This window comes from Trichechus manatus, unplaced genomic scaffold (genome assembly GCF_000243295.1).
Source record: "Trichechus manatus latirostris isolate Lorelei unplaced genomic scaffold, TriManLat1.0 scaffold00066, whole genome shotgun sequence".
NCBI classification, from domain to species: Eukaryota; Metazoa; Chordata; class Mammalia; order Sirenia; family Trichechidae; genus Trichechus; species Trichechus manatus.
Window position 1 is genome coordinate 151635 of NW_004444002.1, and position 25407 is coordinate 177041.

General features: G+C 44.6%; 1 protein-coding gene across 6 annotated transcripts in view; it reads left to right on the forward strand.

Moving 5' to 3' along the window:
* Positions 1 to 25407, forward strand: part of ATP1B4 (ATPase Na+/K+ transporting family member beta 4) — a 95846-nt gene that overhangs the window by 54444 nt on the left and 15995 nt on the right. For 3 of the 6 annotated variants that reach the window (XR_002824588.1, XM_023734258.1, XM_004379576.2), the window contains exons 1-6: positions 11981 to 12210; positions 16167 to 16410; positions 20395 to 20523; positions 20788 to 20892; positions 24361 to 24557; positions 25138 to 25194. Coding sequence is in view for 5 of the 6 variants with exons in the window: in XM_023734258.1 (XP_023590026.1) it covers positions 12148 to 12210; positions 16167 to 16410; positions 20395 to 20523; positions 20788 to 20892; positions 24361 to 24557; positions 25138 to 25194 (795 nt within the window). In the remaining variant the exon portion in view is untranslated. Of the gene's footprint in view, positions 1 to 11980; positions 12211 to 16166; positions 16411 to 20394; positions 20524 to 20787; positions 20893 to 24360; positions 24558 to 25137; positions 25195 to 25407 lie in introns of those variants that run through there. The other 3 variants (XM_023734259.1, XM_012556487.2, XM_023734260.1) reach the window with 2 other exon arrangements.

The following is a 25407-nucleotide window of genomic DNA, read 5'->3' on the forward strand; positions in this document are numbered from 1 at the left end:
ACACATTTTTGGGGGGACATAATTCAAACCATGACAAGGGCTTTCTAGTAATGGTGGTGAGAAAGTAAAAGTAGGAGGAATGAAACTAATTTTTTTTAGCATCTTCTAAGTGCCAGGCACTTTAATGCACTTTAATGTATACGAACTCATTTAATCCTCACAGCTCTATGAAGTAGGTACTGTTGTGATACACATTTTACAGGTGAAAAAAATGAGACTTAGAGAGGTTAGATAACTTGCTCGTGGTCACTGTTGTGATACAATTCTTCGTGGGTCTCTCATGTTTCTGCACATCCTATGAGCAGAGGCATTACTGCCTTTGTTCCAGACTATCTTTCCGAGGATACTTACATAGTGAACCACTTACTTACTGCCCACCATGGAAGATTCATTTCTGTAAGTTCTGCTCTTCTGTAACACATCCCGCAGCATGGGGCTTCAGGGCAAGGGGAACTGATGCAAGAAAATACTTATACTCTGGCTACTGCTATTGCTGGGAATAATAAAGTCCTTTGTGTCTGACCCAGGAGTCTCACGTCTTCTGCCAGCATCCATGAAAATGTGGCAGGCTAACTTGTTAGCTTGCAAGTAAGGGAAAATCTCAGAGCCTTTACAGTTCTTGACAGTCACACTGATGAAAAGTATCAGAACTGGAAATTGCACTCATGTCTGTTTGACTACAGAATCCACACTTTTTCCTCAGGATGGTGTTGCCTCCCGAGCTGTGCTCAGGGGTAGTTGCTGTACCATATGATGCATCATTTCTCCCTGCCCTTCCCCTATGACTATAAGACACTGGACCTGACCTTACTTTTCAAGTTGGATGGTTTGCATGTCTCATTAAGCAGAGAAGAGAAGATGTTTAAAGCATCTGATGAATTACCTCCTTCTGTCTCCTAGGTTAATACCAAAAACCAAAACCAGACCCATCGCCGTTGAGTCAATTCCGACTCATAGCTACCCTACACGACAGAGTAGAACTGCCCCATATGGTTTCCAAGGAGCTCCTGGTGGTTTTGAACTGCTGACCTTTTGGTTAGCAGCTGTAGCTCTTAACCACTATGCCACCAGGGTTTCCCCTAGGTTAATGGAAGTCCTTAATCTATCACCCCACTTTCTTAGTCAGGCTTTTGTCAGGCAAATTCATACTGATGAACAAGAATTCCTAGAGGACACAGCAACTGAAGCTCCTTAGACACTTCGTAAATAACCAGCTGGATTTAACTCTTTGGGGGATCCTTGCCGAAATCTACATCAAAAGGCACTGGGACACCTAGATGGTAGTTCAGGAGGTGTACAATGGTGAGATCCAAAGACCACATTTTCCATATATTGCTAACCCCACTTAATTGTATAAAGAGGTTTCAGTAGATATTTCTAATCTCAGTAGTCTCAAGTATTTCTTTTGTTCATATAAGCCTTTTGCTTTCATTGTTTGCAAACCCTTTTTATCTTCAACAATGTTGGGATGTTAGATAATCATTCCCTCTATTCACTGAAGCTGGAACAACATCTGCCAGCATGGGGCTGAGGAGGGGAGAAACAGGAGGCTGTGGGGGAGTAAGGCCATTCCAACTCATCATGTCTCCTCCAGGGGACTGCTGTGCAAGAAGGTCTGATGATTTGTTTAGCACTTTCACCGATGTGATTGCATGGTATCTTTACAGCAGTCCTTTGAGGAAACTGAGGTTCAGAGAGCATAAGCGACTAACTAGAACATCACAGAATGTACTTACAGCAAATCTGAGGCTAGAATCCCTCTCCTTGCCTTGGATACTTAGTGAGTTCAGAAGATGGTGTCCTGGTTTTAAGAAGATAGAGGAATAGGCACATAAGGATGAGGATTCTTACTTTTGGTAGCTTCTGGTCATCCTGCTCAGAAAATAGAATCTTAGGGGGCAAAGGGCAGAGCAAAGTCAATGCCAAGCCAAACTGTGCTTCCCTTCACAAAGGAAGGGTGGAAGGATAATTTGGGTGGCTTAAAGACTGGTATCCTATAAGGAGCTGGAGATTGGGAGCCCCAGAGTCTAACTGGACCAGAACTTTTATTTTTACCTCCTGCATCCAAAATCTGTGAGATATAGGTGTTTTTGGGCCTGAAATGGTAATCTTCCCACCTAGAGTTCAACCAGATGGCTAGTCCCTCTGGCTGAATGGCCCACTGGCATAGCGATTAGTGGAAATGACTTCCCCACCGCCTCCTGCTCTCCCTTCTCTGACCCTCTCCAGCAGCTGTTGCTCTTGTCTGAACAGAGGATAATTGTTTAAATTCCTCATTTTGAGGCATAGATTTACCAAGCTGGGCTCTGCTTGGGTTGGAGCCAGAGGTAGCAGAAAGAAAACAGTTCAGAAAAGGACTACACAGATTGGGATTTCCACTAGCCTGAACCAAACAAGGAGGACTGGACGTAAGAAAGGGAGGCATTTGGGGGCACAGGTACCTGGAAGGTAGCGAGAGTCTGGAGGAAGTGGTCTTGGGGTATCCTTTCTTGGCTTGTATGTCTGTTTGAAGAAACAAGAGACAAGGAAACAATCGGCTTATTTCTGTCCTGCCAGTTTCTCAGGTAGGGAGCAGCATGTCTTAGAGAGATTTTCCTTTGCAGTGTGGACAATAGGAGTTCTCTAAGAACTGTGGACTTCATAGAAGGTGCATTAATTTATCATAGAGAACAGAAGTCCACTTAGGATATCTCAAGAAAAGAAAGACTATAGTGAAGATACATATGGCCTGGAAAACCACAAGATTCCAAGGCAGCTCTAGGCATCAGCTTTTGTTTTCTTGGTCTTTCATGATGTCCCTGCTTCTCTCCGTAAGTCTGTTCTGTTCTCCTCTTGCCACTGACTGAAAAATGCTCTCCATAGTCTCTAGGAACAGTTCCAGAGGGTGCTAGTCTGACTGGCTTAGCTTATTTATATCAATCCTATCAGGACGAGCTCTTTGTGCCAGCACCTTATCTGTCACCAAATTGTGAGGCCCATTCCTGGTACAGTCAAGGTTACTTCCCCATGCCTGAGGGGGCAGTGACCAGAGTATTGGACATGGCAGAAAGCATGACTAACAGGTCTAGTACAGGGGACTTCCCTCTGAAGGTTTATGTCAGCCCTGGTGACAACCCACGTATGAGAGATTCAGCTGAGTAGGATTGAGACAGGACCCATTCTCTATGTGTGTGGAATAAGCAACTGCCCATGCTAATGTTTTCCAAGTCATGGTCCTCGGACTTCAGCTCCAGATTCATCTTCTTGTTGTTGTTGTCAGTTAATGTCAAGTTGGCTCCAACTCGTGGTGACCTTATTTATAACAAAACGAAACATTGCCCGGTCCTGTGCAATCTTCATGATCGGTGGTATGTTAAGTCCGTTGTGGTGGCTATGACTAAGATTCATCTTAGTGCTTGTTAAAACTGCAAATTTCTGGGGCCTACTTCAGACCTGCAGAGTCAGAATTTTGGGGTTGGGATCAGGGTATCTGAACAGCTAATAAGTTCCTTGGATGTTTCTGTGCACACTAAAGTTGAGAACCTCTGCTCAATATTCTTCAAGCTTTTTGTTGAGTTGTTGCCTCTTTCTGGAAAGTTCTTTCCCTCCCATCCCTGCTTGGATAAATTCTACCCCATCCCTGGAGGCCAAGCTCAGATGTAGCTGCTTCCATGAAGCTTTCCCTGATTACATGTCTCCTTACCTCCAACTCTCTCCTGTTGCTTTGGGATGGGGAATGTCGGGGGCATAAAAATTGGGGTGCAGGGGAGTGTTGGGGGTATGAGAAGGCGTATCTGAGATGGATCTGAAGAGAAGGAGTTATGTTTTTCTCCCAGCTTTTTATTTGTAAAAATATTCAACCTACAGAAAAATTGAGAGTATACTCTAATGGATACCAACATACCCTTCACCTATAAATTGTTAGCATTTTACATTTGCTCTCTCTCTTCATTCTCTCTTTCTACTCTCTCTCTCTATATATATACACATACATGCACATATGTAATACACATATTTGTTTGTATGTATTTGTCTGAACCACTTGAAATTAAATTGCAAGCATCATGCCACTTCACATCTAAATACTTCAGCACGTATCTCCTAAGAATAAGAATATAAGAATATTTTCTCATTCTCTTGCATAATCATAATACCATTATCACCTCTAAGAAATTTAACATTGATAGGATAATATCATCCAATATCAAGTCCATACTAAAATTTCTCAAATTACCTCCAAAACATTCTAGCTGTTTATGTTGATACAGGAGCCAATCAAGAACCATGAATTTCATTTGATCATCTTTTTTTAGTCTCCTTTAATCTACATTCTAAAACAGTATTTTGGCCTTTTTCCTCCATGATATTGATATTTTTGAAGAGTCCAAGTCTTATATACAATCTGGATTTGTCTGATTGTTTCCCCATGATTAGATTCAGATTAAATATTTTTGGCAAGAGTACTACAGAAGTAATGCTGTGTACTTCTTATTGTATCACATCAGGAGACACATATGTCATTGCCCTGTTGTTGGTGATGCTAAATTTGATCACTTAGCTAAGGTGATATTGCTAGAACTCTTCATTGTAAAGGTACGTTTTTAAAAAATTTGCAAGTAGTCTGTGGGGTAATACTTTGAGACTGCATGAACATCCTGTTCTGCCACAATCTTTCGCCAATGGTTTTAGCATCCATTGAAGATCTTTGCCTGTATTATTATTAAATTGGTGGTTATAAGATAGCAATTTTCTAATTCTATTATAATTTTTCTGGCATTCTTCTGCTAAGAAGAGTTTCCACTTCCCTCCGCCTTTTTGTTATCAGTACGAACTCATAGATTCTTTTTTTTTTTAATTCAATGTGTTAAGCTTCATTATCATCATTATTATTTTAATGCTCATATTTTGGCCAGTGGGAGTCCCTTCAAGATAGATTCTGTGCCCTCTGGACATGTCTGAGCATAGCCTTCCTTTCTAGCTCAACTTGTACTTTCCCTGCCCCAGCCCCAGAATCAACCATTTATTCAAAGAGCTGTCATTACTTTAATGGGGAATGGTATTTAGAAACCACTATCTGGGTCCCAGGTGTGCTTATTGCTACAAGAATGTCAGTATTTATGTTTTGCTATGTGTTTAGAACCTGAGTTTGTACACTTGCATTGAGGTTGCTACCAAAAAACAAACAAAAAAAACCCCCAAAACAAAACCCATTGCTGTCAAGTCGATTCTGACTTATAGCGACCCTCTAGGACAGAGTAGAACTGTCCCTTAAGGTTTCCAAGACTGTAGATCTTTAGGGAAGTAGACTGCCACATCTTCTCCCACAGAGCACCTGGTGAGTTCAAACTGCCAACCTTTCGGTTAGCAGCCAAGCGCTTAACCACTGTGCCACCAGGGCTCCTTGAGGTTGCTACAAGGGTTATAAATTAGAAAAAAATCCCAAACAATGTAACTAACATTGCGCCTCTAATTAGGCAGAGCAGAGAATTCAAACCTCACAGTAACCGTGTTTAGAGAGGAGAACTGGTGGCCACTTCATTAAAGGGGACCGGGCTTGGAGGCAGAGAGAAATGACTGCCAAAAAGATAGGTGTACATATGCAGGAAGACAGTGGGGATGAAATGGGACCAGTCAGAGCAAGGGGATTTTGCTGCCAAGAGAGGGAGAAGAATATACAAATACCTAATTGAGTGTGTGCCATTATGGGAATGGTGATGAGAGCAGGAAGAGCAAGGAGCTCGGGGACCACGAGCAGAGTGAGGATTTGACTCTATCTGACTCCAAAGTCTATGTTCTAAACTACTCATGCTTTTCTTCTGTTGGGTACTTGCTCTAATGAAAAATTAAGGAAACCCCTTCCAATTAAGATGATATTTTTCAAAGCATAGTTCAAGAAACCCCCTGCTTCTGAGTCATCTGTTAAACATGAAAATTCCTGAGCTTCACTCCAGACCTACTCAGTTAGGACTCTGGAGTTAGGGCCTGGGAATGTGTATGTTTAACAAGCTCTCATGGTGATTCTTGGGTGCATTGTAGTTGGAACCACCATTTTGCATGGTATGATGTGAGTGAGGACTCTCAAAGGCTTTATCTATCCCCTAAAACACAGCTCCATCCCAGGCTTAGCATGTCTACCTTCACCATTTCCCTCCACTCCACCCCCAAATACTCCTGCCCCTGCCTGGCCCCAAATCCCTAACATGAGAGACATTAGCAGCCCATGGAGACATTACTTCCATCCCAAGAGGGCTTGCTCCCTTTACCACTCAGGTCACTGACTTGTTAAAAGTGCCCTTGAGAAAGGACAAGGTATTTTTGTTTGTTTGGCTCCAAGGTGAAGATAGGAAAACCTCCACCCGATTATGTTCTGCACAGAATTCCTAGTTGGGGAATGGATCCAGACATCATTGTTCCCATTTCCACATTGAATAATTGTCAGAAGTGCAAGTAGCTTCCCTCTTATCTCCATCCCCACTCCCACCCCCATGCTATTGGATTAAGATTCAATTGCTCTCTTGACAAAGAATAGTCCTAAGAAACCATGTGCTCTAGGAATCACTTTACTAACAACATCCACCTAAGACCTATAACAATTATACTGATAAGAAAATAATCGTCACCTTTATTGAGAGAACTAGACCAAACACACTGTTAGTGAAATTAGTTAATCCCCTATTTGTTCTGTAAACCTTCATCTAAAGTACAATAAAAAAAGATATATACATAAAAATAAAAATGTGGAAACCCTAAAAAAATTGGTTACTCCTTATACCAATCCAATGATTTTATATATGGGAAAACTGAAGCTCAGAGAGGTGAAGTAACCTCCCCAAGGTCATACAGCTATTAAGGTGTTAAGAGTAAGAACTGGATTCAAACCCAGTTCCAATTATAAAGCCCACACTTTTGAAACACAATGCTATCCTCCCTAATAGGCACAAATTTCACCTGACTTCAGAGGTCTTTTGCCATTTTCTTCTGAGGAGTTTCAGGCCCACAGCATTCTTAAGAGTGAGGAAGCAGGAACACCTGGACCTCTTTCAAGGTGGGCAGACAGTGAAACAGAGAAATCAGTTGGCATTCTTGTGGTCTCACAACAAGTGCATAACTGAGCAGGGCTGTTGATGGAGAGACCTTAAGCTCCTGCTTATAAATTTGACTTTGATTTAAGAGGCAGCTGGGAGCCAATGTGATTTCTGACTGGTGCTTGCTGAATCCAGAGTGGGTTTGAGTTGGATTAATATCTCTGTCCTTTGCGTGGAGAAATGCTGCTGCTGATAATAAACAGGTTTGCAGGGGCTGGTGCAAAAGACCAATGTTACCTAATAGCCCCTTCTGTGCTTGGCACATTTGATTGACTGTCCTTAGGCTTACAGCTTTCTGCCCAGCCTGTAACAGGGCAAACCTCTACCTCTTAGAATCTAGTTAGCTCAAGAAGATCTCTCCCTATACCCTCCATTCCCAACAAACAGAAAAAAAGCCTTGTAAAGCTGCTCCAAATATGAATAAAAATTAAAAAACCAGACCCAATGCCGCTGAGTAGATTCCGACTCATAGTGACCCTATATGAGGGAGTAGGACTGCCCCATAGGGTTTCCAAGGAGCGGCTGGTGGATTCAGACTGCCGACCTTTTGGCTAGCAGCTGAGCTCTTAACCACTGTGCCACTAGCCCACCGTTTTCTCTATAGTCTGCCAATTCTCCCATGAGAATGCCCAGCCAAACTGCCGTGAAATGAAAAAAACAAAACCACAAAATCCAAGCACCTCAAGACTCTCTCCTGCTAGCAAGAATTGTTTGTAATTTCGGGATTAATTGCAAAATTTATCTTTAGTTTCAGGTTGTCCATTTTTCAGCTACAGAGGTGTCAGGAAAAGATCTTTGTACCTGTTACGAAGTTCCATCTATGGCTGAAGACAGACACAGACACACACGCAGATATAGTATCATCCCAATTTTAGCACTATATGCTGAGGAAGCAAGCACATGTACATATAAAGTATCATCCAAGTCTAGCATATATCCTGATCAAGTAAACAGTGTCATATATAGACACACAAGATTTCAAGGCTGGAAGAGTCCTGAGGGGTCATCTAGTAAAGCACTCCATCCTGCTCCTTATCCCCTGGCAGTAGATGTTCCGATCTGCTTCTGAAAGGTCACAGCCTTGAAAACCCTATGAAGCACAGTTCTACTCTGCACACGTGGGGTCGCTATGAGTTAGAATTGACGGGACGGCAACTAACAACAACATACTGAGTTACCAAAGTTTGGGGACCTTTAGTGACAAGTTGCTTACTAACTTTCAGAGGCAGCTGGTCTCTGTGACCAGCTCTTATAACAAAGATCTTCTATAAAATAAGGTAAAGTCCATTCCACGTCACCTCACCCCACCACTGTAGCTTCCAGCCTTGTAGGGCTACTTCCTTCCTCTGGAGCTCCTTTTCCACATAGGCCCAACCCCTTATCCTAGAAGGACTGAAACTTCTAGCACCTAGCCAGCACCACATTCCCAGTGATGACTCCAGCTGCCTCCTTTTAATGGCATATGTCTCCGAGGTCCATCCTCCTAGCAGATCCTGCCCCACCTGTATTGCTCCACTCCTCCCTGCCCACCAGGCAAGCACCAGGCTCCTGAGGCTGGGCCTCTGCGGGGCCCACTGCAGTGCCATCACTCTGCTTGCCAAAAGTCATTCGATGCAGCAGGTAAGCAAGCAGTTGGAGAAATGCATTGGGTTTCTGAGAGGCACCAGTCTAGCTAAGGCAGAAATAGGCTGTAACTTAATAATCTGCTCATCACACACAGTAAGAGACACCCTGACTTATTCAAAGACACCGTGGGCGGTGCACAGGATGAATAAGCATGATTCACTGCCACTCTGGCACCGGGGCACAAAGAATAATAAAACCCAAAGAATTGTAGCCGCCTGAGTAGTAAATTAAGAGATCCGGGGCTCAGCTAGACTCTAGACATCAATGTTACCATGGCAATAAAGGGCCCCAGCGTTCAGCAGCTATTACAGAGCAGACATCTAATAGGCTAGTCTATGTCACAGCCAAAGCCCAAGGGGCTAGCAAAGAAGACCAATTAACATATCCATTCATTAGGGGTCTCTGCACACTTCTTCTCTTAATTCCAATTAGTTGTTTGTTTGAAGCAAAGTCTCTTGCCTGCATTATACTCATTAGTGCCTTTTAGCCACTGGAAATAGGCTTGAATCTCCACAAGGACCTCACAGTTTCCCAAGCCTTCATTTTATCCCCTAGGGGTCTAGGCTTATACAGTCACAAAACCATGACCCTCAGTCCCTGGAAGTGAAAGCATCGCTCACCGTACAACTGTACTTCACAGATGGAAACTCTGCTCAGGAATGTGATGCACTAAGGGTTCTTCCCGGAACCCAGCGAAGTAGGGACCTAGGACCATTATCTGAACCATTCAGGTCAAGGAAACCCTCTGGCATTAGCCAGTGAGCCTGCTGGCTATACCTGCTGGCCACTACTCAGAAGCTAGCTGTTCAGGAGGGAGGTGAACTTTGGGCACTGGGGACCAGATTGGCATCATCAAAGTCGGGCAGTCGCTTTTCCAGCTTGAAGGAATGCCCTTGAAGGTCCGGCCCAAGCCCCGCCTATTCCAGGAAGCCTTCCCTGATCTTTGCAGCCCCAAGTGAGTGCCCCCTCCTCCGTGCGCTTCAGAGAGGACATCCTATGCTGGGCAGCATTCACAGGCAGCCTTAGGCCTTGGCCCAGCCTGAAGCTTCCTTACCTACAACTTCAAAGTCCACAGGGTCTCTAATACTGGAAGGGCCTGGGGTTCTAGGGGATACTCAGTAATGCCTGCGTGAATCCAACAACTAACAACCCTTAAACTCCATTGCACATGGCCTCCCAGAGACTCCCGGAGGACTTAGTCAATCCCCGGGTAGGGAAAGTACACAACTGCTCCTTTATGGCTCAGGGACACACTGAACCCCCTCCCCACAATTGTAGAAATGACCCGCAAGAACAGATGCCATAAACTAGCCTATCTCATGGTAAAGTCAAAGATGCTCTGAAAGGTGCTGCTATTTCTTTCTTCCTTTGGGAACAGGAGGATCCAGTCCCAAAAGAATGTTTCTTTTCCTAGTTGCCATTGCCAGCAAACATGTGGCTTTACTGGAGCAGGCAACCAGGATAACAGGTTTATAGAAGCAGCTGCTGACACCTGTACCCAAGGACTGGACATGTAGTTTTAGAAACTTGAATCATTTGCCTTTGAATCTGTTCTCAAATTCAAAGCCTCCCCTTTCATCCTCCTCTCTGGCCTCTGTAGCCCCTGCTTCCTTTGCAGCCCCCTTGGCCACTTCTTCTGGCTCCATTTTGCTGCACTGTTAAGTATATTGCTTTGTTTCAAAATTGGCAGGAATGATTTCTCCTTTAACTAGAGTCTTCTGAGTGTGAACTCATACAGATTTCTGTCTTTGAGATCCTAGGGGATTTGGTTATTTTATCCCACCCAACAGTTGGCATTCCAGAAGGCAGCCTGGGCTATAGTCAAAATACACTGCAAATGTATTAAGTATATATCAAACCCTCAGTTACCCAGAACCTAGGGAATGGGAGATTCTGGAGAATGGAATTTTTTGTTACACCTGAGAGTTACGTGATGTCACTTCACGTCCCCTTTTGTCCTCCCAGTCTTGGATTTTGAATGCTGCTAAAATGACCATACTCTCTTTTCTGCCTTAGTAAGGCAAGTCCAGTTAACCTACCCTTGGTTCGGTTGTTGAGACTTCCGAGGGTCTCGGGAATCATGTCAAAGACTGGCTTGGAGAAGATGTAAGAGATAGAGCTTGATATCTACTGAGACCAGATTATCCCCTGGAATATATTTTGCTTTTGTTAAACTCCAAAGTGGCCTCCTTCTCTTCAAAGAAGGTATGGAGAGAGACTCTGTTAAGGAAGAGTGCTGATTAGTAATGTTCCAGTAAACGGAATCTTAATTTAAAATTAACCACAATTGATGCTGTTTTTATCAGAATAGCCTAGACTTGGAGTTGTGAATAAATCTACCTATCTAAGCTACTGTGCTTTGTTGTGAATATATGCCCAGAATCTCAACATCTGCAACATAACCAGCCACCTGGATGTAATGGGGGGAGGGGTTAATTTGTGAAGGAAAGGTCACAAACTCCACCCAGCCCTCCTAGCTACCCAGCCTGCAGTTGGGTGGACCAAACAGACCAAAAATGCTGTATTTTGGCTGTTTCTACTAATTGTTCTCTTGTTGTATCCCACACTGGCTTCAGGAGTTACATATGTCTGGGAAACTGACACTGCAAAGTTCTGGCTTGTTCCCTGCCCTGATGCTAAGTGATAAATATAGATCTCAACCACTACAGAAATTTGGCCAGCATTCCAAGGGGTATGTGTGTATGTGTGTGTGTGTGTCTGTGTGTCTGTGTGTGTGTGTGTGTGAGGGGCAGTGACTGATGGGCCACTCTGACATGTGGGCTAGAAAAAGCCTTCTTTATGTCCAAGACCCTCTTTGGGGGGCAGGGGGAGTAAAGGGTGGTCCTAGCCTCTAAAATCAGAAAGCATAATCCTTATTTTAAGAGGCTCATAGAGTGACACAAATAAGGAATATTGTAGGTGGCTTGGTGTGTGCGTGTGCGGGGAGAGCAAAGGGAATCTTTCCTGACACTCTGGATCCTTTTGCATGAGATCAGCCTTATGAAAAAAGCAAGTTATTCCTAGCCATCTCTCCTCACCCCAACTCCCACCCACACTCTAACCCCTGCACACACTGATATCCAACTCACAATTGAGAAGAACACAACTTAAGATTTCCATTGGGCCCACTGTATCTCAGGCACTGGAGAAGGGCAGGGGGTGGGAAGAGACATGAAGGTGGAAGGGGTGAGTCGCTCATCCTCGTGACCCAGAATATCACCCACTCTCTGTAATGATGAGCTTGCTTTTCCATAAGGGCTTTCCCTTGATTCGGGGAAGTGGCCAACCAATGAGAGAGGGGCATGTTGGATTATTTTGGGGAAGGGCTCATGCCAGGAGGGTTCACTTTTACTAGGTGCCAAGTGTCCCCAGCAGCCAGTGTCTCCTGTACCAGCAGAAGTTCCAGAACTCTCATCCACTTGTCTGCTTCTGCCACGTCTTTGCCCACTGAGCAGCCATGAGACAGCAACTCCGGTCCAGAAGGGCTCCAACCTTTCCCCATGGCTATCGCTACAGACTTGTGAGTCCTAGGGAGCAGAACGTTTTGCTGTCCCTTTCTGGTGGGGTAGGTTGGGGGCTGTGTAGGTCTAGGCTTATGGCTGCTTTTCCTTGTGCTTAGCAGGAACGGTGAAGTTTATGAACGCCCAGGCTTCAAGTGGGAGCGATGGCTCCCAGCACCCCAGGGCACCCCACATTGCTGGAAGGAAGGAGGAAGCCCTTCTTCCTGGAAAACAAAGATAAGGATGAGAGAAGGGGGAGATGCCAGAGAATAAGGGGCCTTCTAAATTTTTTCCTTGGAAGTCCAGAATTTGAGCAGACCTTTGGAGTCTGCAAGTAGGGGTTTCATTCTGATAGCAAGAAATTTAACCAAGAGAGAAGGGGAGGAGAAGAGGAAAGGAAAGACTGCCTACCCAGCTGTCTCAATCCCTTCGGGTGGTAGGTTCTTAGGAACACAGCTGCTCTTTTTCTAACGCAGAAATTCCAAACTCTGGCTATAATCATAGAATCCTCGATATAGGAAGCTGGGAGGAATCCTAGAGATCATCTCTCCAGAACCTTTCATTATGTAAAGGAGGCTTCTGGGGCTTAGAACCCGGGAGTGACTTGCAAGTTAGTGGAGGAGCCAAAGTGAGAATGCAAGTCTCTTCACTTCTAGTCTTGTGCTCTTTCCATTACACTGTGAAGTATGCAACCCCCTAACCCCCAATCCACCCCACCCATTGCCACCCTGCCTGCCACCCTATCCTGCCCAACACATACATGCATGCACGCACGCACACATACACACAACCCTTTGGTGTCACCACTCATTTCCAGAATGCATTATAAATTTCTTTATCCAAAAGTTTATTTGCATTTACTTTGATATAAATCATTAATCTATGCCACACACAGTACTTTCAGTGGCGGTGGTGGTGGGGTGTGTAGTCTTGAAACCTCCCTCAGCGATTACATATTCAGGGAGTTGAGTAAAGACTATCAACCGCCAAGAGAGGGAAACACGAATACTTCTAACCTCATAACAAGCTACAAAGGGCTTCCCTTAGCTTTCCAGCTACAATGTGTAGACTCTTTCTTTTGACACTCCCTAAAGTCCCTTCTAGCTCTCAAAGTAGTCATAATCTGTGGAGCATATAACTATTCCTTACCTGGCTTCTTTTCTGTGGAATGTTTCTGAAGTGTGTATGATTTCAGTTGTTGTCAACTGGTTTGGTTTTAAACGCATCGGGGGAATTGGCTTCTTATGGGGAATACTCAAGTGAGTTAAAAAGAAATTATTTGAGGCAGTGTATAATAACCGTGTGCTAATTTATCTTTTAAAAATCATCAACTGATTAAATGTTTACAAGGTGTTACTCAATGCAGGGCCCAAATTTATCCTTTGGGTTATATTGTTTATGTATTTGTTTATATGTTTATATATTTAGATTGCTCAAAATGGAGCCACCCTCTGCCCTTCAGACTCTTCCCTTTTAGGGCAACATGATGACTCCAGCACCCACCCCCTTCCATATCCCAGCATACTCACATACATGATCACATGAGAACCACGCCACTTTAAGAAACTGACAAAAACAGAAGGCTGGGGGTAAACATTCTCATTACCAAAGGATTCTCTACTGGATTTCATTAGATAGTTTCGTGAAAACTGCATTTTACACAGGATTTAATCAATGAGGAACTTTTTAGGAAGGCAGCTCTTGCATAACATGAGGTTTCCCCTGTACCTGGAAGCAGGGGAGAAGGAAACGGGTATTTGAGGTTCCTGAAGGAAGGCTCAGGCAGTGTGAGAGCTGTGGGGAAATTAGCTCTGAGAAGATTCATTCTTCCCAGAACAGCAAGGCTTTAATGACAAGCCATCTTTAATGGAGTTATCATGAGAGCTCATATCTACAAACAAGATCAGGCTAATGCCAAGGCCAACTGCCTCTTCTGTGGAGCGGAGGCGGCAGGCATGCACGGCTAACAAAGAGAAAAAATGAAGTTATTCAGAAAACATAAAGGGAATATAAATTACTCCATGATAAAATGTTACACTTCAAATTCTCCGAGCTTAATTGCGGCAGGTTCTCTGGGGGCCATGATGACTACCCTCTACAGTTCACATGACTGCTGAGGTCAGGGTGACAAGCTCCATGACAGCATTCCCCAGAGTCCTGGCTCAGAGCTTTAAATCAGGCAATCATCATTGACATTTAGTCAGCACCCACTGTGTACTTAGCTCTGGGCTTCACACACGGAGGTCCATCAAGGAGTTAGAAAATAAATACCTTGCCCCCTGGGCGTTCAGAATGTAGCTTGGGAGGTCAAATGTGTACCTAGGTTCATACACAAGTGAAGGAGATTTAAGAACATTTATTAATGCTTTCAACAGTGAGTGATGGGGTTTATTCTCCTAAGCCTTACACTGTGAGCCCATGTCAAAGTCGGAAATCCTTGATTGTAAGCGCCTCCAATCTCTTGGGAACATGATCTAACAACACACTGTTGTGCTTCATAAATCTGCTAAACCACCCCTAAGCACTTACGCTCAATGTGATAGAGAAAAAAAACATTATTGTCCAGGGTATCAAGAGATAGAGGTTCTGAGATTGTCATCTCTGTCATGAACTTACTATGTGGCTTTCACTAGATTATGTCCCCTCTCTGGGCCTCAGTTGGACAAGCAAATCTTGAAGATCCCTGTCAGTTCTTATATGATGTGTGATATAAAGCTGTACATTTGAACAAGTTAGAGAACAATTCAAGAGTGCTTACAAGCAAGAGCTAGATAGTACTGAGCAGCTAAGAGTAGAGCCTTGTCATTCTGTATCACTTTTACTGATTCTAAACAACCTAGTTTCCTGAATCCCCCCGCCAAGTGCAGCATTTCTAGCTGAGTGCCCTCTACGTGGCCTTTGATGAATCAGGCAGGGAGAGGGCAGCACAGAGCCCCTGGTCCTATCATTTGACACATCCAGCCCCAAACAGGTGCAGAGGCCTTGCCACTCTTCAGATTTGGACAGCAGAGAGAAGGAAGGGTGGCTTCATTTTCTGCTGCTGCAGTGAGCCTTGGCAGACCCCCAAAGAGCAAAGATACAACTCTCCAGACTGTGGCTGGGAGGGATTTGAAACACCACTTGGTGAAGTTTGAGTTTTTCTTTTTCTTTCTTTTGTTAAATTTGCATAGAACCACTCAGAGGTTACAGTTTCCATTTCAAGTAATGGTGTAATCAGTAATCAGCAGTAATCAGTCAATCAACAAATACTTGCTGAGCGTGTACTACATGCCCAGCTTTTTGCCTAGGGTACAGGGGGAGACTAAGGAAGTATCTGTTGGGGTCCCAGCCCTCAGGGTGGTCTGTCCAACCAGTCTGTCCAACCTAGTTTCCAGCTAGGGCAACAGCAGAGAAGCAGCAAATAATCCCCCATGTCTTATTTCTTTGAGGAAGGCAGTCTACGTTTTGAGGAAGGATACAGCAGCTTGCCTCTCCTCCTGATGGCTGACCCAGGCTATTTTTAGATACAATTTAGGATGGTGAGGGTGGGCAGCTGAAAGTTTACTGGGTGTTAGGATGAAACCAGCTTAGACTTGTTTCCATCATGCAAACAAGTGTCTAAAACGACTATCTATCCTCCAGTGTTGAGCTCAGCTCTGCCCTGACAGGCCAGGCAAAGTCAAGCAGGAGGTCAAGGCCCCAGGACAAGGTAGTGACATGAGCAGTCTTGGGGAAAGAGACTAAATGCCTGAAGCTGAGAATAAAATCTGCACTCTCTGGAAAGAATACTGAGTCAAAGTAGGTTGTATAAAGATTTCCCCAAAAGGAACAAAGGGAAGGAAAACCTGCCTCTGTAACAACTGGTATGTTTATGAGGAAGTGGAAATTTGAAATGTCTCCAAATATTGAGTCCTTTTCCATTTGTTTTTGGCTGGTGGGATGCTCCATTGGAAATATTTCTACCAAGAAAGGGGGTTGTGATTTGTCACTGTTCCAGGATGATCAGGATGAAGTGAACCAGAACTACTTGGCAGATGAAGAGGAGGAAGCAGAGGAAGAGGCTCGGGTGATGAGGGTACCCAATTTGGAGGAGGAAGAGAAAGAAGAGGAGCAAAAGGAGGAGGAAGAGGGTCAGGGTCAGCCAACAGGCAATACCTGGTGGCAGAAATTGCAGCTCATGAACGAATACCTGTGGGATCCGGAGCAAAGGATGTCTCTGGCCCGAACAGGTCAGAGTTGGAGTAAGTCCCAGTTGTCCCAATGTCCCAGTCGGCTGTCCTTTGCTTTTGGCTTGGTGTCCAGGGCTCCTTTACCATACGCTGGATGGGCTTGTCTGCAAACATCTCTTAGCATTTCATCTAAAGGGACCAGTGCCTAGGGAAATGCCAGGACTATGAGATCCCATCAGAACAAACTCCAAGTGGGTGAACAAACTTGGTTGTGTGGCTGAAATCCACTAGACCCAATATCAGTTGCAGTGCAGAGAGGCAGTGAGAATGAGTTGGAAAAGCAGAGAATTTATTTTAAGTTCCAGCCCCATCACTTTCTACCCATGTGACCTTGGGCCCATCATTTACTCTCTCTAAGCCTCAGTTTCCTCACCTGCCAAATGAGGGAAATAATCCCTGCCTTGCCTTTCTCGCAGGATTAGTGTGAGGCTCCAAGGAGATGATAACAATTGTCAAGTTGAAAGTACTATGCAGAAGACTATTTCTAGGATATGAGACTCAAGTCCTTGCTAACCCAGCCAAGGGTTCATAAAGCCTCATCACTTCACCTACTAACATCAGAAAAGGAAACCCAGGAGGCCCACCTCTGGCCCCAGCTTGCGTGTGCTTCACTGTCCCGTGGTGGACACATAGGGATTAGGTTTAAGGGGATCATTGCTAGAGATGAAGACTGAACCTCATACAGCTTGGTCAATGGCAGAATTGTATTCCTTCGTATTTCCTCTTTGTACCACATGCTGCCACCACTTTTCCATCACAACTTCCTCAACACTCCCTTCCCAGGGTCCTACACACCTCTTAAACTATTAATGCTGAGCCTTCTCCTCAGGAGATGTAGCCTGTGGTAAAATTCACACTTGTCACACTCTCTGCACAGCCCAGAAAAAAAGCAGCTGCTGGTTAGGAACTCAGTTAATCCGCAGGAAAAGGAAAAAGATAGAGGGCACCATGGATGAAATAAGAGTCAACCTAGTGCTAAGGGTGTAGAAGTTGATGGCTGAGCCTTCTAAAGGCCCCTTTGGCTGAGAATTCTCTCTCTCATGGTTTATGTTTTAATTCAGCTCAGTCAGGGTGAAACAGCCAGGCCTGCTTCCTGGAATTAGAAATAGCAAGTGTGGGGCTCTGAACAATACCCACCTCCCTTAACTCCTCCTCAGTTCCCAGCCCCACCCCTTCCCATCCCTCTAACTCTCAACTGGAACAAATGTACCATTCAAGGGACATTCCAACATTCTGGAAGCTGCAGACAAATGCTAGACACCCACTGGGGCTCCAAAGGGGACACAGCTGTTTCTCCCTTGCCTAAAGGGAATAGAAAAACAGGCCCTGCGAAAATGCAAGTGTGATTATGGGAGGGGGAGCCCTACATTAACCCCTAAACAGCTAGCCACCGGAACTTCACCCAATGAGCTGATCCAAACTGCTCCTGTGGAGGACAGTACATAGGCCAATAAGTGGGAATGAAGGGGAAAGATTCAGTGTTCAGGAAGAATATGGCAGTGAGGACACCGTATAAGTAGGCCATGACCAGGGCACTGGGTAGCAGGTCTAAGGAGAGTTCAGGGATTCAGGCTTCTTCTGTTGGGCTACCCCTAGGCAAAGGGCAAATAGTGATGTCAATGCCTAGACCACCAAGCACATGCATTTCTGCCCTCTTGCCTGAGAGCTAGTTGCCTATTTTGGGCACTTTACTATAACCCTGTCCCAGCCTGGACTTCAATGTATCCAACACGTTCCCCCAGCCAGCTATACTCTGGACTTTCCCTTTGGGAGCTGGGCAAACCCTATTCTCAGGACAACCTATATGTTATTTTATTGGATACTGACAAGAACCGTATGAGCTAGTAATATTATTATCCCCATTTTACAGATGCAGAAACTGAGGCTTAGAGAGGGTAAGTAACTTGTCTAAAGTCACACAGTTAATAAGTGGCAGTGCTGGGATTCAAACCCAGGTTGGATGAACACTAGAGTTCATTCTCTTACCAAGACACCAGGACCGGATGGGGTGCTTTGGTGGGAGGAGTGAAGAGTTGGGAGCACTGGTACCTAGTGGTCTATCCTAGCCTGGGTGGGGTATTGCAGGAGGGAACCTTGGATTTCCTCTGAGAGAGACCCAAATAAAACTTGGACATCTGGAGCAGAAAAGGTTGGAGGGATCAATGGGTTCAGATGGAGACAGTGCTGGGTTTTGCCTGTCGGGTTAGCTGAGGTAGTTAACCCATCCCAGACTCCGAGGCATCCCCTCCTGAGTGAGGCTGAGGGGACTGATTGCTAGTGCCATTCTCCCATCTACAGCTTCCTGGCCACACATCCTGGGCAAGAAGGAAGCTATCTCCAAGGAAACGTACCCATATTCCATTGTTTTCCCTTCATCTATGAAAACTGAGTCTTCCAGTACCCCAAGATGGCTCCAGCTGTTGAGTTCATTCCCAGGATTAGGATGGGGGAGGAAGAATGGAGGAGGAGGCACGAAGCACTGGGATAGCCAGTGGGCAGTAGCCAAATATCACAGGCACACAGGCACTGCTGTTTCTTCTCTAGGGACTCCAATTGGATCAATATGTTCATGTTCCAGTTCTGCTTTAGTTCATCTGATAAAACATAAAGGGTCAGTTCCATTTCCAGTTGGATTACTAAGGGTTTCTCCCCCTCTCCCCTAGTCCCCCCTCCTCTTTTTTTGGTTAATTTTATTTGGTTCATGGTTCAATTAAAAAATTAATATTTGGATTCAGTTTTTGGTACAGCAAAGTTATGTGGTTTGTTTCGGATTCTAGTTCATGATTCAGTTCAAATCTGCAGTTCGCTGCTGTGAGCCAGAGCCAGGTATTGTTGCCTGACAGGGCCCCTAGGAGAACTTGAAAAGAGCTTCCCAGAAGCCACCTCACACACACTCGCCTCACTCAGTACTGACTAATCCTGGGGCCAACCTAGTCTCACTAAAGCCCACGGAGTGGGAATCCACACAACCTTGCTTCTGGACCTATAGCAATAACAATACTATTAGTAATAATAACAATGACTGTCATTAATAGACCACTTACTATCTGCCAGGCTCTGTGCTATGCTGTTTCTATGCATTATTCAACCCTAAGAAGTAAGTACTATTATTGTCCTCATTTTATAGATGAGGAAATTGAGGCTCAGAGAGGTGAACAGAATGTCCAAGATTAAACAGTTAGGAAGTGGTATAGTCAGGATAGGATGTGAGGAAATGATGAATTTCCGATATTGTTAGAGATACAGCTAAAGATATGCAGTAAGTGCTAAACTTATACCCATTTTACCTGTGAGGAATCGGAGGTCCAGAGAGGCTCTGTAACTTGCCCAAGCTCACGGGTAGCAAGTGGCAGCGATTAAATTCAGTTTCCTCCTCCTCCCTCCCCCACCCTGTGTTAGTGTTCTTTTTGAACAGCAGAACCACTTAAACTTTTGCTAAAGATGAATAAGGTTTGAAATAAGTAGGGTCAAATCTCATTCTGCTTTGATTAGAGGCAAGTCCAGTGGAAATTAATCAGAAGTTTGAATTATAAACCACGCGAAAAGAAATGCTGTTTTCATCTCTGGCAAATACATATAATCACCGGAGCCAAGCTGCTGGGGCTCTTCAGGGCACCTGCTTTAATGAATAGCGAACAATGATTTGTACTTAGGATATCAATCGTTGCCCAGAGGGCTCGTAAGCAATTTGCCCTCGGCAGTACTTTAAACTCCACTCCCCTGTAATCTTGTTCATGGTCATCATTTGCTCAGCAAGCCCTTCCATCGGAGATGCTGTAAAGGTAAACTGTAATCAGACCCCTGACACAATCCACGCCAATTCTAAATTGGTGAAATCTGAATGAGCAAGGACATACTGAACCTGGGCAATAAGATTTTTTAAAAAGCCATCGCTGGTGTTTGGGTTGGTCCTGGTTCATGAGTTCAAGTGCTAGGGCGGAGGAAGCAGGGTTTGTTGGCAAGTAGTGACCGCTCTCATCTTTGATTGTTCTGCAGGCCTGATCTTGGTCATTTACTTCTTCTTCTATGCCTCTCTGGCTGCTGTGATAACTGTCTGCATGTACACGCTATTTCTGACCATCAGTGCTTACATGCCGACCTTCACTGAGAGGGTGAAGCCTGCTGGTGAGTGCCCAAATGTCCTGCGTTGTCGGAACTCGCTGGACAGATATCTGCTTGCACAGCATGTTCAGCCTCAATTAACTTTGGCTCTTTCCGGTAATGACTTAGGGATTCAATTATTAAGAGTAAACGTAAAATGGTACTTGGCAAATTATGGTCCTTTTCATTTTGATTGCCTGGGGGGAAATGGTTTCATGGGAATCAATACAAAAAAAAAAATTATCCCAAGAACGGGTTAATATATCCAAGACCTGTTTTCATTGCCAGGAGTTATGATCAGACCCTTCGCCCATAGCCTTAACTTCAACTTCAACGTCTCTGAACCTGACACTTGGCAGCATTATGTGATTAGCCTAAATGGCTTTCTCCAGGGTAAGTAAGTTCCTCCGAAGAGTGGAAAGCTCTTTTGAAAAGTAATAGATGGGGATTCAAAATTCACCTGGCCCAGAAATCCTACCCTTACTAATCCCAGCCCGTCATGGTCTTTCTTTACCTTGCATCCCCTCAGCACCTGTAGAAACAATTGAAACTGCTCTAGTTTGTGATTGTATGCTGCCTTGAAAGCATACAAGCCAATTCTCCAGCAAGACTATAAGCTCTTTGGGGCAAAGGACTTGCTTTCTCTTCTTGAACACCCTATAGCACCTAGTTAAGACCTGGGCACACCCTGGTGTCTCAATAAGGGTTTGCTAAATACATGCAATGATTAATTATGAAAGATAATTCTGGGGGGAGGTGGTGGTGAGAAATGGAGAATGTTCTCCGGAGCTGGAAGCTTCCTGCCTCCTACACTTTTTCAAGGTAAGAGAATCCATTTCTCAGATATAGGCTACCTTGAAAGGAGAGAGAAAGTGTCTCTAACAACATTCCAGAAGGAAGTTAGAGGATGACTCCCTGGCTGGTAGCCATTCCAACATTTTGATCCTAAGTGTTTTCAAGATGCCTATCTCTATAGCTTCATCAGATACCTTTTCAGGGACAAATGAATGGTTTGTGGGAGGCCCTTCCGCATGGTGAAAGCTGAGGTAGAGACTTAAAAAAAAAAAAATAAAATAAAATAAAAACCCCGTTGCCGTCGAGTCGATTCTGGCTCATAGGACCCTGTCAGACAGAGTAGAACTGCCCCATAGGGCTTCCAAGGAGCAGCTGGTGGATTCGAACTGCTGACATTTTGGTTAGCAGCTGTAGCTCTTAACCACTACGCCACCAGATTTTCCTCTAGGGTAAGGTAAAACACAAAGCACACAGGTTCTGTAGTTATCCAGCTATCAAAGAGAAGCCCTGGTGAGCTTTACACTGCCGCAACTATTACTTGTGGAAAAAAGCCAGTCAGACTGTTTGGGTTGACCTGGTCTGGCTGAAAGGGGAGGGGAGGGAGGGGAACGGAGGCTAGTAGAAAGCGCACTGAATTGGAAGGAGAACAATCTCTAATCAGGTGCCAGGAAGCGTTACTTAAGTGCATACATTTTGTCATTTAAGTGTAACCCTGCATGGTAGAGTCTATAGTCCCCTTTTTACAAATGAAGGAGCTGAGGCTCAGAAAGGGGTAGTAACTTGATCAGAAGCAGAACCAGCATGTGAACCCAAGTCCGTGTTCTTGACACCCTTGCTACTCAAAGTGGGAGCCAAGGACCAACAGCATGAGCATCGTCTGGAAGCTTATTAGAAAGACAGAATCTCAGGCCTCATTCCAGAACTACTGAATCAGGACCTGCAGTTTAACAAGATCCACAGGTGACTTGTACGAACTCTGAAACTTGAGAAGCACTGCTTTACATAACTCTATGCTGCTGCCATATGACCAAACCCAAAACCAAACCAAACCAGTTGCCGTTGAGTCGATTCTGACTCATGGTGACCCCATGTGTGCAGAGTAGAACTGCTCCATAGGGTTTTCAAGGCTGTGACCTTTCAGAAGCAGATCACCAGGCCTTTCTTCCGAGGCATCTCTGGATGGGTTCGAACCACCAACCTTTCAGTTAGTAGTCGGGCGCTTAACCATTTGCACCACCCGGGGACTCCTGCCATATGACCAGGAATTATAAATTCTACTTTATCATTAACGCCTAGTGCTATTTTGGGTAAGTTTGAGCTCCAGATTCCTCACCTGTAAAACGAGGGGGCTAGATTCTTTCTGAGTCCATGCAGTTCCGTTTGTGGCAAAAAAGAAAAAGAAAATATTTTGGGCATCATAGCCGGCACAATATTTGCTTTCAAAATGCTTGTCAGCTATTACAAATATATTGCCAGAATCTCTGCTTAGGAAAGCCCACTGAGAAGCTAGTAGATGGACAAAGACTAATTCTGACCTAATGGGGGGAGGAGCATTTAGGAAAAGCATTGGATTCTTAGCTCCCAGATATAGATAATATGTCCTGCTAAAAAGGAACACATCTCCAGAATAGACATCCCGGAGTATCAGTTTCATTCCCATGAGGACTGGGATTTTGCAATAAGGGTCATGCCCATGTCACATTATTTTTAATGGAACTACCTCAAGAGAAACAATGAGTACGTGATTGCAGCTTCTATTTAGAAAGTTATGAGGTGAGCAAAGTTCTTGTTCTAAAAAGAAAAAGAGATTAAAACAAAACCTTGAACTGAATGTAGCTTTGTCAAAGAAAAAATAAAAGCATAGTCGACCCTATAGGACAGAGTAGAACTGCCCCCTAGGGTTTCCTAGGCTGTAAATCTTTACAGAAGCAGACTGCCACATCATCGTTCTCCCACAGAGCGGCTGGTGGGTTCGAGCCACTGACCTTCTGGTTAGCAGCTGAGCCCTTTACCCCCTGTGCCACCAGGGCTCTAGTTGCCTCTTAATAATATAAAACCCAAGCTTCAACCTCGCTAGATGAGGGCCCAGCAGCACATTTGGAGTCTTGCCTCTGGTGGATCATAGGTGCACAATCTCCTCTGAAAGACCAAGCTACTTGAAACATGAACCCACTTAGAACCAAATCGGGAATAATGAAGTAATTTCCAAAGGCCAGTTCTATGGCATCTGGTAGCCCAAAGTGTCAGCTCACGGACAGCCACTTTCACTCGCTTCCTGATGTAGGTATGTACCTTGGACACATGTTCCATTCCATCAAATGTAAAGAGACACTAGCTCCGGGTGCTTCATGCCGTGGTATACAAAATTCCACCCCCTCACTCTCTCGGTGAAGACCCTGGGGTTGTCATTGGCTTCTATCTTTCAACCTAAGCTTCTGTTTTTGTACAGAATGAGGAACTGGCTTCTTCCCTCCTCTTCCTCAGTCCTCTCCCTCCCAGTCCACAACACACACTTCCCCCACTCTCTTGCATCAGGTGCCTCTCATTGACCTCAAAGGGAGCTGTTTCCTAGGCTGAACTTAAGGAGATTTAACCCAGAACTTTAGCCTCCTTAGATACACCATGCCTTGACATGATTCAGTCCCTCTTCCTAAATCTATCTACTATGTGCCTATTTCTCTCCCAGAAGTAGAAGAGGCAGCCTTTCATGTGAACAGTTACTATATCTGGAAGAAAAAAAATCATGGAAAATAGAGAAAAGATGTCAAGTAATCACCAAATGACCCAGAGATGGATATCCAGAAGTTCTGAGGGAATGAGAAGTGAGGGGGCAGCAATCAAAGTGGGCTGAGGTGATTAGCCAGGAAGGCTTCCTGGAGTGGTGTTGCAGATGAAGGCCTTGGGCACCTGATCTCAGGTCCCAGGGGCCAGGATGGACTGAGTGGGCTTTCAATGGAGTGCAAGCAAGCTGGAGAAAGGAAGTCAGGGACGGAAGACTACTGGAAACATGCTGGTCCCCTGTGCCACCTATCTAACATGAGCTTTTGCCACCCACACACACTTTAGGTTATAATGACAGTCTTCAAGAGGAAATGAACGTAGATTGTCCGCCAGGACAGTACTTCATCCAAGATGGCAATGAGGATGAGGACAAGAAAGCCTGCCAATTTAAGCGTTCCTTTCTGAAGAACTGCTCTGGTTTGGAGGACCCTACTTTTGGCTACTCTACTGGACAGCCCTGCATTCTTCTAAAGATGAACCGGGTACATTGGCCCTTGATACTCTGCTGGTGATAAGTGGATGAGCTGAGTAGGAGGGTTCTGGCCACTCCATTTCTATGAGCTCTGTCTTCACACACTACAGGTTCGGCCATTTTTACCAACAGCATCAGTAATACAACCAACCAGACAAACCTACCAAGTAGTAATTTCCTCTTCTCCCTAAACACAGCTTTGGGTGGGGTCAAGCGTAGTTTTTTATATTATAAAATATGCATTTTCCTTCTCTCCTGCCATGTCTTAGGGGTCTGACAGAGGCTTACCAAACACACCCCTCTTGAAACTAGAAAGTTCTTTACATCTTTGGGGTTATCTTGCTGCAATTTCCACTGTGTATGAATATCAGACACAAACATAAGGAGTAAGCTGGGTTGTACAACTCTGAGGATATTTTGCGGTTTCTGCTTTCTGTAACCCTTCTGAGGGGGGCAAAATAGACAAAGCTTATGCCTGAGGAAGAATGACTCAAGGAGAACTTAGGAAAAGCCCATTTTTACTGTCAAATCTGTTTTTTTGTCTATCAAAAAAAAAAAAAAAAAAAAAACCACTGGTTTTCTTTTGATAGATTGTAGGCTTTCGTCCTGAGCTTGGAGATCCTGTGAAGGTTTCCTGCAAAGTTCAGGTAAAGTGCCTTTTTGAGTAAGCATTGTTAGCACATCTGTTTCATGCAAAAAGGTAGTTCATCCCTTCCAAACACTGTACACATGGATGATTGGCTATGGGTTAGGGAAAGGGTTAATCTTCTTATAGCTAGACCTCCCTTTAGTGCCTTCAGGCCTCCCTATTTCCATAAAGCATTTAATTCTTGTGTGTGTGTGTGTGTGTGTGTGTGTGT